The 16379-nt window shown below is 43.1% G+C and overlaps 1 protein-coding gene and 1 pseudogene across 1 annotated transcript; both read right to left on the bottom strand.

Annotated features, from left to right (window-relative positions):
• Positions 1-3648: 3648 nt before the first annotated feature.
• Positions 3649-7133, bottom strand: LOC139548052 (alpha-2-antiplasmin-like). Its single transcript, XM_071357362.1, is given in 7 exon segments — positions 3649-4343; positions 4563-4767; positions 5061-5203; positions 5328-5516; positions 6263-6406; positions 6830-6973; positions 6976-7133. Coding segments are annotated over 7 exon segments (1215 nt in total). The 5' UTR covers positions 7001-7133; the 3' UTR covers positions 3649-3978.
• Positions 7134-7222: 89 nt separating this feature from the next.
• LOC139548467 (WD repeat-containing protein 81-like) overlaps positions 7223-16379 on the bottom strand; it is a 39109-nt pseudogene continuing 29952 nt past the window's right edge.

Consider the following 16379-nt stretch of genomic DNA (forward strand, 5'->3'; position numbering starts at 1 on the left):
TTACACCTATGGAATCATACCAAGTCCATATTATGGCAAGAACATCTCAAATAAGCAAAGAGAAACAACAGTCCATCATTACTTTAAGGTCAGTCAATCCGGAAAATTTCAAGAACTTTTAAAGTTTCTTCAAGTGCAGTCGCAAAAACCATCAAGCGCTATGAAGAAACTGTCTCTCATGAGGACCGCCACAGGAAAGGAAAACCCAGAGTTACCTCTGCTGCAGAGGATATGTTCATTAGAGTTACCAGCCTCAGAAAATGCAGCCTAAATAAATGCTTCACAGAGCTCAAGTAACAGACACATCTCAACATAAACTGTTCAGAGGAGACTGCATGAATCAGGCCTCCATGGTCGAATTGCTGCAAAGAAACCACTACTAAAGGACTACAATAATAAAAATAGACTTGATTGGGCCAAGAAACACAAGCAATGGACATTAGACCGGTGGAAATCTTTTTTTGGTTCCAACCGCCGTGTCTTTGTGAGACACAGAGTAGGTGAACGGATGATCTCCGCATGTGTGGTTCCCACCGAGAAGCATGGAGGAGGAGGAGGTGTGATGATGCTTTGCTGGTGACAATGTCAGGGATTTATTTAGAATTTAAGGCACACTTAATCAGCTTGGCTACCACAGCATTGTGCAGCCATACGCTATCCCATCTGCTTAGTGGGACTATCATTTGCTTTTCAACAGAACAATGACCCAAAACACACCTCCAGGCTGTGTAAGGGCTATTTGACCAAGAAGGAGAGTGATGGTGCTGCACCAGATGACCTGGCCTCCACAATCACCCGACCTCAACCCAATTGAGATGATTTGGGATGAGTTGTCCCGCAGAGTGAAAGAAAAGCAACCAACAAGTGCTCAGCATTTGTGGGAACTCCTTCAAGACTATTGGAAAAGCACTCCAGATGACTACCTCATGAAGCTGGTTGAGAGAATGCCAAGAGAGTGCAAAGTTGTCATCAAGGCAAAGGGTGGCTACTTTAAAGAATCTCAAATCTCAAATATATTTTGATTTGTTTAACACTTTTTTCATTACTCAACTCAGCAAAAAAAGAAATGTACCTTTTTCAGGACCCTGTCTTTCAAAGATAATCTAAATTACTTCACAGATCTTTATTGTAAAGGGTTTGAGCACTGTTTCCCATGCTTGTTGAATGAACCATAAACAATTAATGAACAAGCACCTGTGGAACGGTCGTTAAGACACTAACAGCTTACAGACAATAGGCAATTAAGGTCACAGTTATTACAACTTAGGACACTAAAGAGGCCTTTCTACTGACTCTGAAAAACACCAAAAGAAAGATTCCCAGGGTACCTGCTCATTTGTGTGAACGTGCCTTAGGCATGCTGCAAGGAGGCATGAGGACTGCAGATGTGGCCAGGGCAATAAATTGCAATGTCCCTACTGTGAGACGCCTAAGACAGCGCTACAGGGAGGCAGGACGGATAGCTGATCGTCCTCGCAGTGGCAGACCACGAGTAACAACACCTGCACAGGACCGGTACATCCGAACATCACACCTGCGGGACAGGTACAGGATGGCAACAACAACTGCCCGAGTTACACCAGGAATGCACAATCCCTCCATCAGTGCTCAGAGTGCCCGCAATAGGCTGAGAGAAGCTGGAATGAGGGCTTGTAGGGCTGTTGTAAGGCAGGTCCTCACCAGACATCACCGCAACAACGTCGCCTATGGGCACAAACCCACCGTCGCTGGACCAGACAGGACTGGCAAAAAGTGCTTTTCATTTACGAGTCGTGGTTTTGTCTCACCAGGGGTGAGCGTTTTATCGCGTTTATCGTCGAAGGAATGAGCGTTACACCGAGGCCTGTACTCTGGAGCGGGATCGATTTGGAGGTGGAGGGTCCGTCATGGTCTGGGGCGTGTGTCAGAGCATCATCGGATTGAGCTTGTTGTCATTGCAGGCAATCTCAACCCTGTGCGTTACAGGGAAAACATCCTCCTTCCTCATGTGGTACCCTTCCTGCAGGCTCATCATGACATGATCCTCCAGAATTACAATGCCACCAGCCATAATGCTCATTCTGTGCATAAAATCCTGCAAGACAGGAATCTGTTTCTGTTTTTCAAACTAGACACTCTAATGTACTTGTCCTCTTGCTCAGTTGTGCACCGGGGACTCCCACTCCTCTTTCTATTCTGGTTGGAGCCAGTTTGCGCTGTTCTGTGAAGGGAAGAGTACACAGCGTTGTACGAGATCTTCAGTTTCTTGGCAATTTCTCGCATGGAATAGCCTTCATTTCTCAGAACAAGAATAGGCTGATGAGTTTCAGAAGAAAGGTCTTTGTTTCTGGCCATTTTGAGCCTGTAATCGAACCCACAAATGCTGATGCTCCAGATACTCAACTAGTCTAAAGGCGGCCAGTTTTATTGCTTCTTTAATCAGGACAACAGTTTTTAGCTGTGCTAACGTAATTGCAAAAGGGTTTTCGAATTATCAACTAGCCTTTTAAAATGATACATTTGGATTAGCTAACACAACGTGCCATTGGAACGCAGGAGTGATGGTTGCTGATAATGGGTCTCTGTACGCCTATGTAGATATTCCATAAAAAATCTGCCGTTTCCAGCTACTATAGTCATTTACAACATTAACAATGTCTACAATGTATTTCTGATCGATTTGATGTTATTTTATTTTAATGGACAAAAAAAATTGTTTTTCTTTCAAAAACAAGGACATTTCTAAGTGACCCCAAACTTTTGAATGGGAGTGTATATATATTTTTTTCTCACAAAATCCATCATCGTGGACTTTGAGTCTGAGGCAGATTTGTTCCTTGTGAGTTATGTGACTTTAGTTCACACAGGGTGCAGACCTTTCAAAGTTAACATTTTTAATTGCTTGTTATAGCACCACCATGGGCCCTTGGGTCTTTACCATGTTGCTAAATTGCACAATCCTGGGCCTTTAGATCGCACAGGAATTTGCATTTTTTTCACCATAATGCGTCGCTGCTTTAACCCCTTGCAATAATGAACCGGAACAAATACAGTAGGGTTTCACCAGCTTTGCTGCTGTTGAATCCCTAATTATGCCAATTTTTTTCTCACCATATAAAATCCATAGAATCCCAGGTCCTTACTAACCCTGAGCTGAATCTCAAAGGATCTTATATCGCCACCTCGTGAGTTTTTTGAATAGCTGCAGTTCAGTGATCCTTTGGTAATTTGTTTGCCTACCTGGATTTGTGTGGCATGATCTGTATTCTGAAAATACCCAATTTTAACAGTAAATAAGGGAACAAGCTCTTTGCAATGTTTTGTGAGGAATATTGTGTAGGTTTACGTGTGCTAAGTAACAGGTTACAATGGCATCTTTGTTGTGCCCTGGCTGAGAGCTTGACCTAAGTAACAGAAGTGCAGGACAGAGAAAGCTTGACATGAATTGACTGTTTTTTCAAACCCATTTGTTAGTTTATTTTAATCTAGAAATAAAACAGCACTGCAGTGTTGACCTAAAGCATTGATAGGGCATGTTTGTTATTCATAAATTATGCACAAAATAAAATGTAAAATATAGGGCCAAAATTTCAAAAACACCAAATAATCTCACAGGATTTAGACATGTTTAATGTCTCATCAAGTAGCGTAATAAATCCGGACACAATATTGCATTTTCATGATACATTTAATCCAAAACATCAGATAGAAATACTAGTATTTTTAATCAGCAGTAAACTTCATTAGAGAATGTGGGGCACCTCAGTGTGTTGTGTATTTAAAAGAAAAGAAAAAAAGAAAAACAACCGTTGCTTGTTTATATTTGACACACTTAGAACAATTGTTGCATTTCAATCCAGCTGACCATTTGGATAACTTGGGCTGTTGTCATGCATTGGAGTTGCTCATCTGGATTTGCTTCCTCTCTGACAGACAGCAGTGCAGTTCAAGGTCAATAGATAATGGTCTCAATCTCCCCACAGTGAATGAGGCTTCAGCTTACTTGGGTGGCCCACCAAAAGAGTGATGATAATGCTTGTCATTCTTGTCATCAATGGGGAACCGTACTTTATCTAGGTTGGCAGACCCTCCACTACTCTGCATAGCAGAAGCTCTAGGGTTAGGGTTGGTGATGATGCCCAGGAAGACTGGTGCTTGTGTCTTATCGTCCATGAGGGCAAAGAAGAAGGGCTGGTTGAGAGTAAAAGAGGGGTTGGACCGTGAGATGACCAGGCTGGTAGCTGCAGCAGCCTCTGCTCCCTCCTCAGAGATCTCCATACTGGACTTGTGCTGCACACTGGACACCAGCAGAGGGCCCTCAGCTATGGCTGCCAGGTTGGGACTAGCAAACAACTCCCCCATACCTGAGAATAAGACAATCACACACTTAGGTATAAGAGAAAGAGTGGCAGTTCTAAAGTTTTCAAAAGACTTACAGCTTCTGGCAGTAATTTCAATTAGCGTAGAAGAATAACATGGAACAATTGTTTTAAATCTTTATCTCACCTTCCCTTGTGCTTCAAGCCTTATTATACTCACTTCACATATTAATCTATGCTGCTGATGGATCTTCCACTACTTACCAATATTGGTCAGAGCCTCCTGCAGGTCCTGGCTGTAGTCCAGTTTGAATTTGGGCAACTTGACCTGCATGGGTCTCTCTCTGGGCAGGCGGTTGTACAGGTCAGAGATGTTGAGCTTTGCTGCGAGGGCTGACACGTTCACCTGGCCATTCATGGGCATCACTATCAGCAGGCTCATCTGATTGTTGAAGGGGAAGCGAGCCACCTGCACAGGAAGACAAGGAGAATGATGAGAAATAGAAGGTATTGTAGTGCAACAATTTTGTGCCTCAGGAAAGTAGGAAGGTGAATAGAGAAATTAAAGGAGAGAAATTACAAAAAGAAGACAATATGTCAAAAAAAGGAGACAAATACCATTTGGGAATCATATCTGAAATATAATATAACAGTATACAGGTACAGTATATACTACATGTAGAGAGTGATGGATGGTAAAATTATGAAAAACATAAATAGTCAAGCGGGGGGGACGGGGACAAAAGGGATTGAGAGTCTTACCTGAGCTTCCAGATCATTATCAATGAGCAGACTTAAGGGGTATTTGGGCCCCATCATCATGTCAACATTGACCATGTGCTTGTCGTCAATGTAGAAGACATCTTTGGAGGTAAATCGTGGGTCAAAGCGAGCCTTCCATTCTCCTATTTTGGCCAATGGGTGATTATGGAGATATTAGGAAGAAAAAAAACATTTAAGGACAGACAGACTGATAATGCCAGGCAGGAAATAGAATTGTGAATTTAGTAGATAGATACTATGACAAACCTTTGAAATGGACAGCATTGATGAGCATGAGAAGCAGATTGGGCGGCAGACTGGTCAGGAAGTCAGTCACTTTTCCATTTGTGGCCCTCTCTACCCACTCGTTGACCTCAGCCAGCCCTTCCAAAGTCACTGGCTCTGAGTCATATACATCCTGAGACTGATGAATAAACTCTGGTTTGGGCTCAAACCCTGAAACAGACATCAAAAGACTCAGACATAATCATAATGTTATCGTGAAGTCATAAAGTCAGTAACACATCAGTACTTTCTTACTTAAATCTGGCCATTTAGAGTATTGTTTCATTCAATGTCACTTGTTTGAACTTCTGAACACTCAATCATAACATGTGTCTATTGTCATTAGCTTCCTTCCATTTCCAGGTCCGTTTCCTTTATGTTCCATCAACTCTTACTCAAGTAACCAGTGAAGGGTTGGGGTCAGTAACATTTCAACTCCCTTTCCTGCAGTCAAATGACCAAATTGCCCTCATGGGTGAAATGTTATTCATATTTTTCACAATTTCATAATTAATAAACATGATTTTAAACGTTGAAAATCCGATCTTTCTTTGTCAAATGATTTTGTTATATTTCAGTCTTCTGTGATGTATATAAACTGTAATATTGGGAAGTAAACTCAAAATTCACTACATTTCAACTCTATATCTGACATGGTATAGAGTTCTTTCTTTAAGCCCATAAATGTGTGTGAGGTGTATACTTTTGTTTCAAAGTAGATTTGTTTAAGACTACCAAGAAACACTGTGTGACCCTGATTTAGCCCACTGCAGTAAAAGGTTAAGAAAATAAACAAATTCCAATGGTTCCTCTATGAAAAGCATTGAAGAGAATTGGAAATTGATTTTCAGTATACTTCATGAACTAACTGGAATGTAAATGGAATTGACCCCAACCCTGAAGCAGAAAGCACTGACCTGGTTGCAGGTAGAGGCGTGTGGCCACTTGCAGGTCGCTCTTACGGAGGCGTTCCAGGAAGTAGTGTAGAGACATGTGGTAGCAGGGCAGAGTGTCTCCATGGAGATGGTGCATAAGCAGCTCCTCTGTCTCATTCATGGCTCCTAAGATACATAAATAGACATGATGATGATGATGATGATGATGATGATGATGTAACATGCTGCAGCTTATTGATAGTGTTATTGATTATTGGACTGCAATGTTGAGGCACAGGCATTTAGCTGCACATTTTATTCCTGCTGTTATCTGTACATGTGACAAATACAATTTGATTTGAGCTCTTAACATTTACAACAAACAAGTACCTGTTCAATTAGGTTATGTTGAGTCTAAACGTGTCCTATGGTCAAAAGTAGGGCACTATATAGGGAATAGGGTGCTATTTGGGACATAGGCTAAGAGGTTGTGATGCTGGTACTGTAAACCATGCCAAGTACAGTTGATACTGAAAGAGCATAGATACCTACATTCCTAAAACGTTTTAATCACTCCTAAAAAAACACCAAAAACAGAACATGTCATACCCAGAGCCAGCTGGGAGAGTGCCAGGGATATGCTGAGGGGGGATATGATGACATTGGGCTGCTCAGGTCCTGTTTTCATCTGGCCCAATAGCTTCATGCCCAGCCTCTGGATGGCACCAGCTAAGGCCTGCCTGGATTTTGGCCTGCGAGCCTGGGCCCTACAACCCCCATCCTGCCCCTGATTATCCTCCTCAGATGAGCCCCCGCCCAAGGCACTGGCCGTCACAAGGGGATGAGCGATGCTCGTATATGAGGTGGGACTTGTGTTTTGAGGCTCCTGTGTACTGGGTGCAGAAGTCCCTGATTCCTGTAAAAGTGGATTGTGTGGGGTTAAGAGAATGTAGAGTGAAAAGGCACGTGAATGGTATGAGAGCTGTGCATTCTGCTTTGGCAACAGACCTCTTTAGGGTGGCTGGGCATCAATGGGATGAGAGGGACCAGAGGGATTGGAGCATCATTTGACACCTCTCCATTCTGCTTGAAGGGAAAAACAGGGATATGAGAATGCACATCATTCAGAAAAAGTAGTCACGATTGATGTCGATGATTAATTTCAGTGCTTTACAGTTAGCCCTTGTCTGCAGACACAGAACAACAGGAGTGATAGTAGACGAAGGTCCATGTCCATGAACAGCCAGCCTGAAACAACAGAGGGTAACAAGCTATTACTCAATGAGACTGGCCCACTCAATGCCTGTCAATGGAATGAATGACAGGTGAAGGACGACAGGAAACTGACATTTATGCTCGATAATCCAGTCTTTCGCAATGACAAACGCAAAACAGTTCTATCAACTTCTTTAGCATGGTACAGCAGTGTATCTCATTTGAAAATAGAAAACATTACAAGACAAACTTTTCCCTGGAAGAAAATATGTATGTACTGAGGTATATCAGACAAAACATTCTCACCAGTATAGTTTTTTATTTTCTTACTTAATTTGTGAGGCACATTTAGAAGTCTATAATTCCGTCTCTCCCTCTAGCCTCCCTCTCTGTATGGCAACTACATTCTTCATTTAAAAAGAACACCTGAAAGATAGTGACCAGGTACAAACAGTAACATTTTGGGCTCTCTTGCGCTGGTAAATCTGGTTAGCAAGACCAGTAGCTGGTACCACCAGCTAGCTATACTATCTGTATCTACATAATGGCAAGCCTTGCCACAAGTACACATTAGGAGGAAACACTTTAATATTTTATGACCAGGGACATTAACCACTTGCTATTTCTTCATAACAGACCAAAAACAGGAAAACAACATTTAAAAAACAGTTTGCAATTAAATGGAAAGTTTGGTGACATTTGGTTTAAATGAACACACATAATCAAAGGGCAACCTCAAGTGTTATACTATTACTATAATTATAAGTATACTACATTTTACTATTAGGCCTACTACTATTACACTGAGGCAAAGGTTTAGCTGAAACCTTATGACTTGTATAAATGAAAGTGTAAGTCAATGAAATCATAAGCCATATCATAAATTCCCAAATGTCCGTTCTTACCTTGACAAAATTAAGATGGAAAACCTGCTATCCTGTCTAAAGAGACACACACACACTGAATGTGTAATAGCAGAATTCTTCCTTTGCAAAAGACTAGGAGTTGCTCAGCAGTCTGTTAAATTTCAACTTTTATTGATCTGTGCTTCATATATGTCACTACCTGTTTGTAAATGTAAATATTGAGACCGATTCAGGGGTCAAACAGTGAGCCTGACAGCCTGAAACTTGAAGCAACTCCAAACCTGGTATGAAGCAACTACAAACCTGACAAAATTGGCATTAGACTGATTGGATGGGTAGAAACTGAACGTAGATACACTGCATAATAGACAAAACTTTTTACCACTCAACAATAAACAGTAGGTGGTATCTATGGTATCTAGATCACATGACTGCAGCTGTGCTGACAGACATTTTTCTAAAAAACATCAGGAGGGGACTTGGTCCAATAAGAACCCTAAATATTGCGCTCTCTGAGTTGCTTGCAACAGAGAGGAGAATAAGAGAGGAGGATTTGGTGAGGACTGACATTATACAAACATTTCTGACTCATGTAAAAACCTGAAACAAGCACATTGTGTAGGTCATATTTTATTAAACCTGTTAAATAAAATGAGTACTTCTCTCATCAAAATGTTGTAATGGACATCAGTTTGACCAGTTCTGATTATCAAGGTGTTACTTAATTCCTTTTGAAAACAAAGTAAATTTTTGATTATTAGACAATACAAAAGTCACAGGAACCATAAAAAAATCAGAGGAGCGAGCCTCGTGGGAACATGGTGACCCTTGTGGCCTGTTAAACAACTGGATGAGCCAAGGTTGACGTTTCTCTCCAAAAGACTATATTGTGTTGAGGTCATGGATGGTAATGCACATCATAAAAGTGCAGAGGAGCACAGACACCCTTGAGAGCAGAGTAGACTGTCTTGAAGATTGACTAAGAACAGGAGTGAAAACTTTGGCAACAGGTGTTATGGTGGAAGAGATAAGCATCCCATTCAGGATAACAAGGTACATACACTGGCTTTTTCTTGCCATTATTTTTCTTATACTGCCAATTTGTGATTACATATAAGGCATAGTTATTACAATACAAAAGTCAATTGGGTCTTGACTTGGATTCTTTGTTCCTATGCCAGTCGATGTAATGGACAAATTAGAGTCCAAACACATTGCTTGCTTAATGTCTGAGTGGGTTTCATCATGATACATTACATAAAAACAACCTTTCTTTAATTAGGCCTACAAACTGATTATTTCTAATCGGCAACCATGGTTCAGAATTATTCAAAAGAAATGTTAACAACGCTAATATTAAACCATTAAATTGTAAAATAATCTTAAAATGTGATCGAGAATAGCTTGATAAATGGCGCTCCTTATTGTGCAGTAGGATCTGACCATGTGACCTTGGCACACAGCAGTTACAGGTTGAAGAATCACATCGTGACTCTGCCATCCCTCTTGTCAAGCCTTCAGCTTGTCTGCATTAAGTAGATGCATTAACACTTGTAAAATCAAATGGTCTTGTGTTGGTTTATTTTTTACAATTTAGAAACAATGTACGGTGAGATAAAGCATTACTTCTTTAGAAAGACATGGAAAACAGACTTAAAATGTATTTTTAGTTTTTTCTCATCTAGAAATACAGCATAGTTATTCAGTGCATCTGATACATGGTGTGATCTAATGTCAGGGAGATAATCACAGGTGTGGGTGTGTGAAATGTGAATCAGTCTTTTTGGTGTTGGTTGATAGGTATGCATCTATTTGGAAAGTACCAACACTACATCAGAGCCATGCTCCACCTTCCTGAGCAGTTCCTTTTGAAAATAATATTGACCGAGTCAAGGATAAGAATCTTATTCATAATATAGGATCTATAGATAAATGATAAAAGTCATAATCAAGTGTTTAGTTGCCCCATACGGTAGACCTATCCTCGAATGAGTGATACAAAACTACATCTTTATTTTGGTCGTTGACTATAGCAGATCTGACTGGCAAAGTCCTCTCAGTTTGAGGCTCATATAAGTAGTCTTTAAGTAGTCCTCTCTCTCCGTAGTAAAAACACGTTTTGAGGACCTCACCACTTGCCTCATCAGCGGGTCTAGCCTCGATCCCACACGGGGAGGAGCGGAGAGAGGCTCAGGATACAGGCAACACGCTTTAGGAATAGGACACCTTCAGCAAAAGTCAACAGCAGAGTCTATAGCTAGCTGAGGCAGTTTGTTATACGTTAGCCCCTAAGCTAGCAGCCTGATGGCCCCATTCTCTGAACCCAGCAGCAGGAGCCTCTTGGTGGGTAGCACAGCAAGGCTGGTGAGGGTTCCACGAAGGTTCTCCAAGCTGAGCTTGGTGCTGCTGGCTGGGCTGGCAGAGATGTTCATCATGGAGTACACCCTTATCTTGTTGGCCACGGTGCCCGCCACGAACTCTGCCCCGTACAGGTCGAAGGCATGGACCGGGTTGGAGGGTCACTTGTACTGGTGGAGGGGCTTGTGCTCCAGGTCTTTCCACACAGTCAGAGTGTGATCAGTGTACAAACTGATGACCAGGTTTCCCTCAGCAGCCCGCAAAACACACAGGAGACCACAGTCAGAGAGCATCATGTGTGTGTACACTCACAAACACCCACACCAACCCACGCTCACACCCACACACCCATGCGCTCACCCTGACATAACTGGATTAAAAAGAGCACTTGTATATTCTTTGCCAGGACATTACACATTTTTTATTTTTTATTTAATTTAACCTATTTAACTAGGCAAGTCAGTTTAGAACAAATTCTTATTTATAATGATGGCCTACCAACAGGCAAAAGGCCTCCTGCGGAGATGTGGGCTGGGATTAAAAATAATAAATAAATATAATATAAATATAGGACAAAACACACATCACGACATGAGAGAAAACACAACACTACATAAAGAGAGACCTAAGACAAAAACATAGCAAGGCAGCAACATATGACAAGACAGCATGGTAGCAACACAACAACATGGAAGAAACACAACATGGTAGTAGCACAAAACATGGTACAAACCGCACAAAGGGCAAGAAGGTAGAGACAATAATACATCACACAAAGCAGCCACAACTGTCAGTAAGTGTCCATGATTGAGTCTTTGAATACAGAGATGACCAGTTTACAGAGGAGTATCCAGTGCAGTGATGTGTCCTATAAGGAGCATTGGTGGCAAATCTGATGGCCGAATGGTAAAGAACATCTAGTCGCTCGAGAGCACCCTTACCTGACGATCTATAAATTATGTCTCCGTAATCTAGCATGGGTAGGATGGTCATCTGAATCAGGGTTAGTTCGGCAATTGGGGTGAAAGAGGTGCGATTACGATAGAAGAAACCAAGCCTAGATTTAACTTTAGCCTGATGCTTTGATATGTGCTGAGAGAAGGACAGTGTACCGTCTAGCCATACTCCCAAGTACTTGTATGAAGTGACTACCTCAAGCTCTAAACCCTCAGAGGTAGTAATCACACCTGTGGGGAGAGGGTCATTCTTCTTACCAAACCACATTACCTTTGTTTTGGAGGTGTTCAGAAACAAGGTTAAGGGCAGAGAAAGCTTGTTGGACACTAAGAAAGCTTTGTTGTAGAGCATTTAACACAACATCCAGAGAGGGGCCAGCTGAGTATAAGACTGTATCATCTGCATATAAATGGATGAGAGAGCTTCCTACTGCCTGAGCTACATTCTTGATGTAAATTGAGAAGAGCGTAGGCCAAGGATCGAACATTGGGGTACACCTCTGGTGACAGGCAGTGGCTGAGACAGCAGATTTTATGACTTTATACACTGCACTCTTTGAGAGAGGTAGTTAGCAAACCAGGCCAAAGACCCCTCAGGAGAGACCAATAATCCTTAGCCGACCCACAAGAATGGAATGGTCTACCGTATCAAAAGCTTTGGCCAAGTCAATAAAAATAGCAGCACAACATTGCTTAGAATCAAGGGCAATGGTGACATCATTGAGGACCTTTAAGGTTGCAGTGACACATCCATAACCCGAGCGGAAACTAGATTGCATACCAGAGAGAATACTATAGACATCAAGAAAGCCAGTCAGTTGATTATTTACAAGTTTTTCCAACACTTGTGATGAACAGGGCAAAATAGAAATAGGCCTTTAACTGTAAGGATCAGCTTTATCTCCCGCTTTAAATAAAGGACAAACCGTGGCTGCCTTCCAAGCAATGGGAACCTCTCCAGAAAGGAGAGACAGGTTAAAAAAGTTGGCGATAGGCTTGACGATGATAGGGGATACAATCTTCAGTGGCCCACCTCAAACATGGGAGAACTGACAGAGTAATCCATAAATATTTCAGCAATGAGGAGTCTAGGTCATTTCTGGATGGACCAGTGAGACTCAGTATAGCCTTTATAATGAGTAACTCCTGTCCATATTTACCTGAACTTGAGCCTCTAAAGCCAGAGACACAATCCTTGACCCCACCAATCAGGGTTAAGTCAAGTTTGCTCAGCTTTAGTGCTTTGTTGACTACTTCTGAACAAACCCTCTGGGTACAACTGTCACTTGACTCACGTTAAAATTTCACCACCACCACCAATATGGAATAGCAGAATAAAACAATAAGCTGCAACTCTGCCTCGTGTTTATCAGCTGACTGACTGCTGAACATTTTAGAGCCCTACATACTCCCCTGAGAGGAACATGTGAAGGACTGACTGGCCAGAGATAGTGTCTGCGTCTGAAATGGCATCCTATTCCCTGTATAGTGCACTACTTCTGACCAGGGCCCAAAGGGAGAGAATAGAGTGGCATTTGAGCTATTCTATTCCATTACACTGATGCAGCCAGCATGTCTAGCAGCAGAAACATGTTGATGGGAAAAGGCCCATTATGTAACAAAGCTCTACAGGCCAAATAACTGACTGTGTGAGAGAGTGGGAGCAGTCAATGCTAGGAGACAAGGTTCACTTTATATCCCTCAATATCCATTGTTTATGCCGCTGGTGAACCACAGTAAAAAAAGATCACTATCCAACGGGAACATGAATCCGTATTGATTTGAAACCACTGCTCTAGCAATAGTCAGTGTGAAATTACCAAAAACATGCACGTGCAGACACTGAACACACACCTACCCAACCCCCCCCCCACACACACACACACAAACACCTCTTAATCTGCAGGATGTCTCCCTCGTGAGCGGGCCAGCCTCTCAGCACCAGGCCTGTGCGTGCGTCTAGCAGCACGATGAAGCCAGAGGAGAAGCCTGTAGCCACGGTGCGCCCTCCAGGGCTCAAGGCCAGGTAGCGGATCAGACCGGCACTCACGTTGTGGTACGCCAGCCGTTAGCTCTGCTGCGGAGGATAAGTTCATTAGAGTTGCCAGCCTCAGAAATCAGCAATTAACTGCAGCAATTATAAATTCAATCAGCAATTAATGAGTAGGTGTGTCCAAACGTTTGACTGGTACTGTATATAAATTATATTTATGTTCTATATTTAAGGGAAGAGCATTGACTCTGGCATGTCAGGCAGGCCAAGAATAGGAAGATTAGAAGCAATAGGAAAAAGCTATTCTATTCCATTACACTGATAAATAACATGGGATAATAAGTTAGAAAAGCATGGTACCGCCCCAAATGGCACCCTATCCCTTACATAGTGCACTACTTTTGACCAGACCACTAGATTAGCATAAAAAGGTTGGAGACTAAATAGGGGAGTGAGCAGGGTAGTTTTTCTCTGGGTTTGGTAGGTACCTGCAGGCCTGGGTCGATGAAACGGAGGAGAGTCTGCACTGCCAAACACTACACTACAGTGAGGAGCAGGCATGGTGGTCACTGCTGTGATGGGGATCTTCCCATCCAGGGCCTCATAGGAGCAGATCTGTTCACCTGGACACACACAGGAAGAGGAGAGCTTTATTTCCCAATATATTATGTATGTTCGGAAACTTTCACATTTTATTTACCTCATTTCTTATTATAATTAAATATGTAGTGGAATTAAAATAAAATCACTCAGTTAAATGAAAAACATTCTGTGTACTCCAACAAAACAGAAGCAGAGAATCAACTGAACACGTCTCCTCCCCACTGACCTGTGAACTGGTCCCAGAGGTGCACGGTGCCATCACAGCTGACCACCTCCTGGAGCGCCTCCAGTTGGCCAACATAGAACACAGACTTCTTATGATCCGTGTAGGTCAGCCTTGGCTCCACCTCCCGTGTGACGTCGCCGTGGTTATAGAGGCGCCACAGCTTCACTGTCTTGTCCGTGCTACCAGACAGGAAGTAGTCCTCCCCAGCAAGCGGAGCCAAACACTTCGCCATGCCCGAATGGTCCAGGAAGCTATGCTGGCGGATCTGGTGGATGTCGAAGTGGGGATCCTGCTGTTTGAGACCGATCTCATACTGCCAGCAGGCCAGCCAGTTGCCCTGCAGGGAGCGGCCACTGCGATGGAGCTCCTGTTTCAGAGCGCTGTCCTCTGGGGTAGGACCCACCACCCAGGAGGAGGGGCCTAGGGATGGAGTGGTGAAGGTGGAGGCAGACGAGATGACAGGCTGAGTATGACTAGGCCGGGGGTGGCCCCAGTTGTCTAATGAGCCTAGGTTGGGGCTCCCACCCCCCGGCTCAGAGTCCCAGGCCACCTGGATGCGGTTGCCCACCAGATGGCTGCCAAAGGTACCTGACTCTGGGAGAGTGTCTGAGCCCAGGGGCGTGGAGGAGCTGTAGGGGGCAGGGAAGGGGCTGCGACCCACATGGCGTCTCAAACCAGGGGAGGGGACAATGGAGCAGGTGGTGGGGGGCATCTCCTTGGACCCTGCTGGTGGGGTGGCATCAGGACTGCCAGGACTCACACTGGAGTGGTAGGACTGGGCCAACCTCCAGACCAGCTCATGGTTGGAAACCAGCTTATGGATCGCTACATCATCTGGGAGGGCCAAAGGACACAATGCTTTGACAACCATCAAGGACATACAGTTGAAGTCGGTAGTTTACATTCACCTTAGCCAAATACATTTAAACTCAGTTTTTCACAATTCCTGACATTTAATCCTAGTAAAAATTCCCTGTCTTAGGTCAGTTAGGATCACCACTTTATTTTAAGAATGTGAAATGTCAGAATAATAGTAGAGAGAGAATTATTTATTTCAGCTTTTATTTCTTTCATCACATTCCCAGTGGGTCAGAAGATTACATGCACTGAATTAGTATTTGGTAGCATTGCCTTTAAATTGTTTGACTTGAGTCAAACGTTTTGGGTAGCCTTCCACAAGCTTCCCACAATAGGTTGGGTGAATTTTGTCCCATTCCTCCTGACAGAGCTGGTGTAACTGAGTAAGGTTTGTAGGCCTCCTTGCTCGCACACGCTTTTTCAGTTCTGCCCACACAATTTTCTATAGGATTGAGGTCAGGGCGTTGTGATGGCCACTCTAATACCTTGACTTTGTTGTCCTTAAGCCAATTTGCCACAATTTAGGAAGTATGCTTGGGGCCATTGTCGATTTGGAAGACCCATTTGCGACCAAGCTTTAACTTCCTGACTGATGTCTTGAGATGATGCTTCAATATAACCACATAATTTTCCTGCCTCATGATGACATCTATTTTGTGAAGTGCACCAGTCCCTCCTGCAGCAAAGCACCCCCACAACATGCTGCTGCCACCCCCGCGCTTCACGGTTGGGATGGTGTTCTTCGGCTCCCCCTTTTTCCTCCAAACATAACGATGGTCATTATGACCAAACAGTTCTATTTTTGTTTCATCAGACCAGAGGACATTTCTCCAAAAAGTACGATCTTTGTCCCCATGTGCAGTTGCAAACCGTAGTCTGGCTTTTTTGTGACGGTTTTGGAGCAGTGGCTTCTTCCTTGCTGAGCGGCCTTTCAGGTTATGTCGATATAGGACTCGTTTTTGTAACGATTCTCTAATTCCTCCTCCTCCTCGGACGAGGAGAGGAGAGAGGGATCTGAAGACCAATGTGCAGCGAGGTATGATGACATAACTGATATTTATTGAATTACGAAACGAACACGAAA

This window comes from Salvelinus alpinus, chromosome 21, assembly GCF_045679555.1.
Source record: "Salvelinus alpinus chromosome 21, SLU_Salpinus.1, whole genome shotgun sequence".
Taxonomy (NCBI): Eukaryota; Metazoa; Chordata; class Actinopteri; order Salmoniformes; family Salmonidae; genus Salvelinus; species Salvelinus alpinus.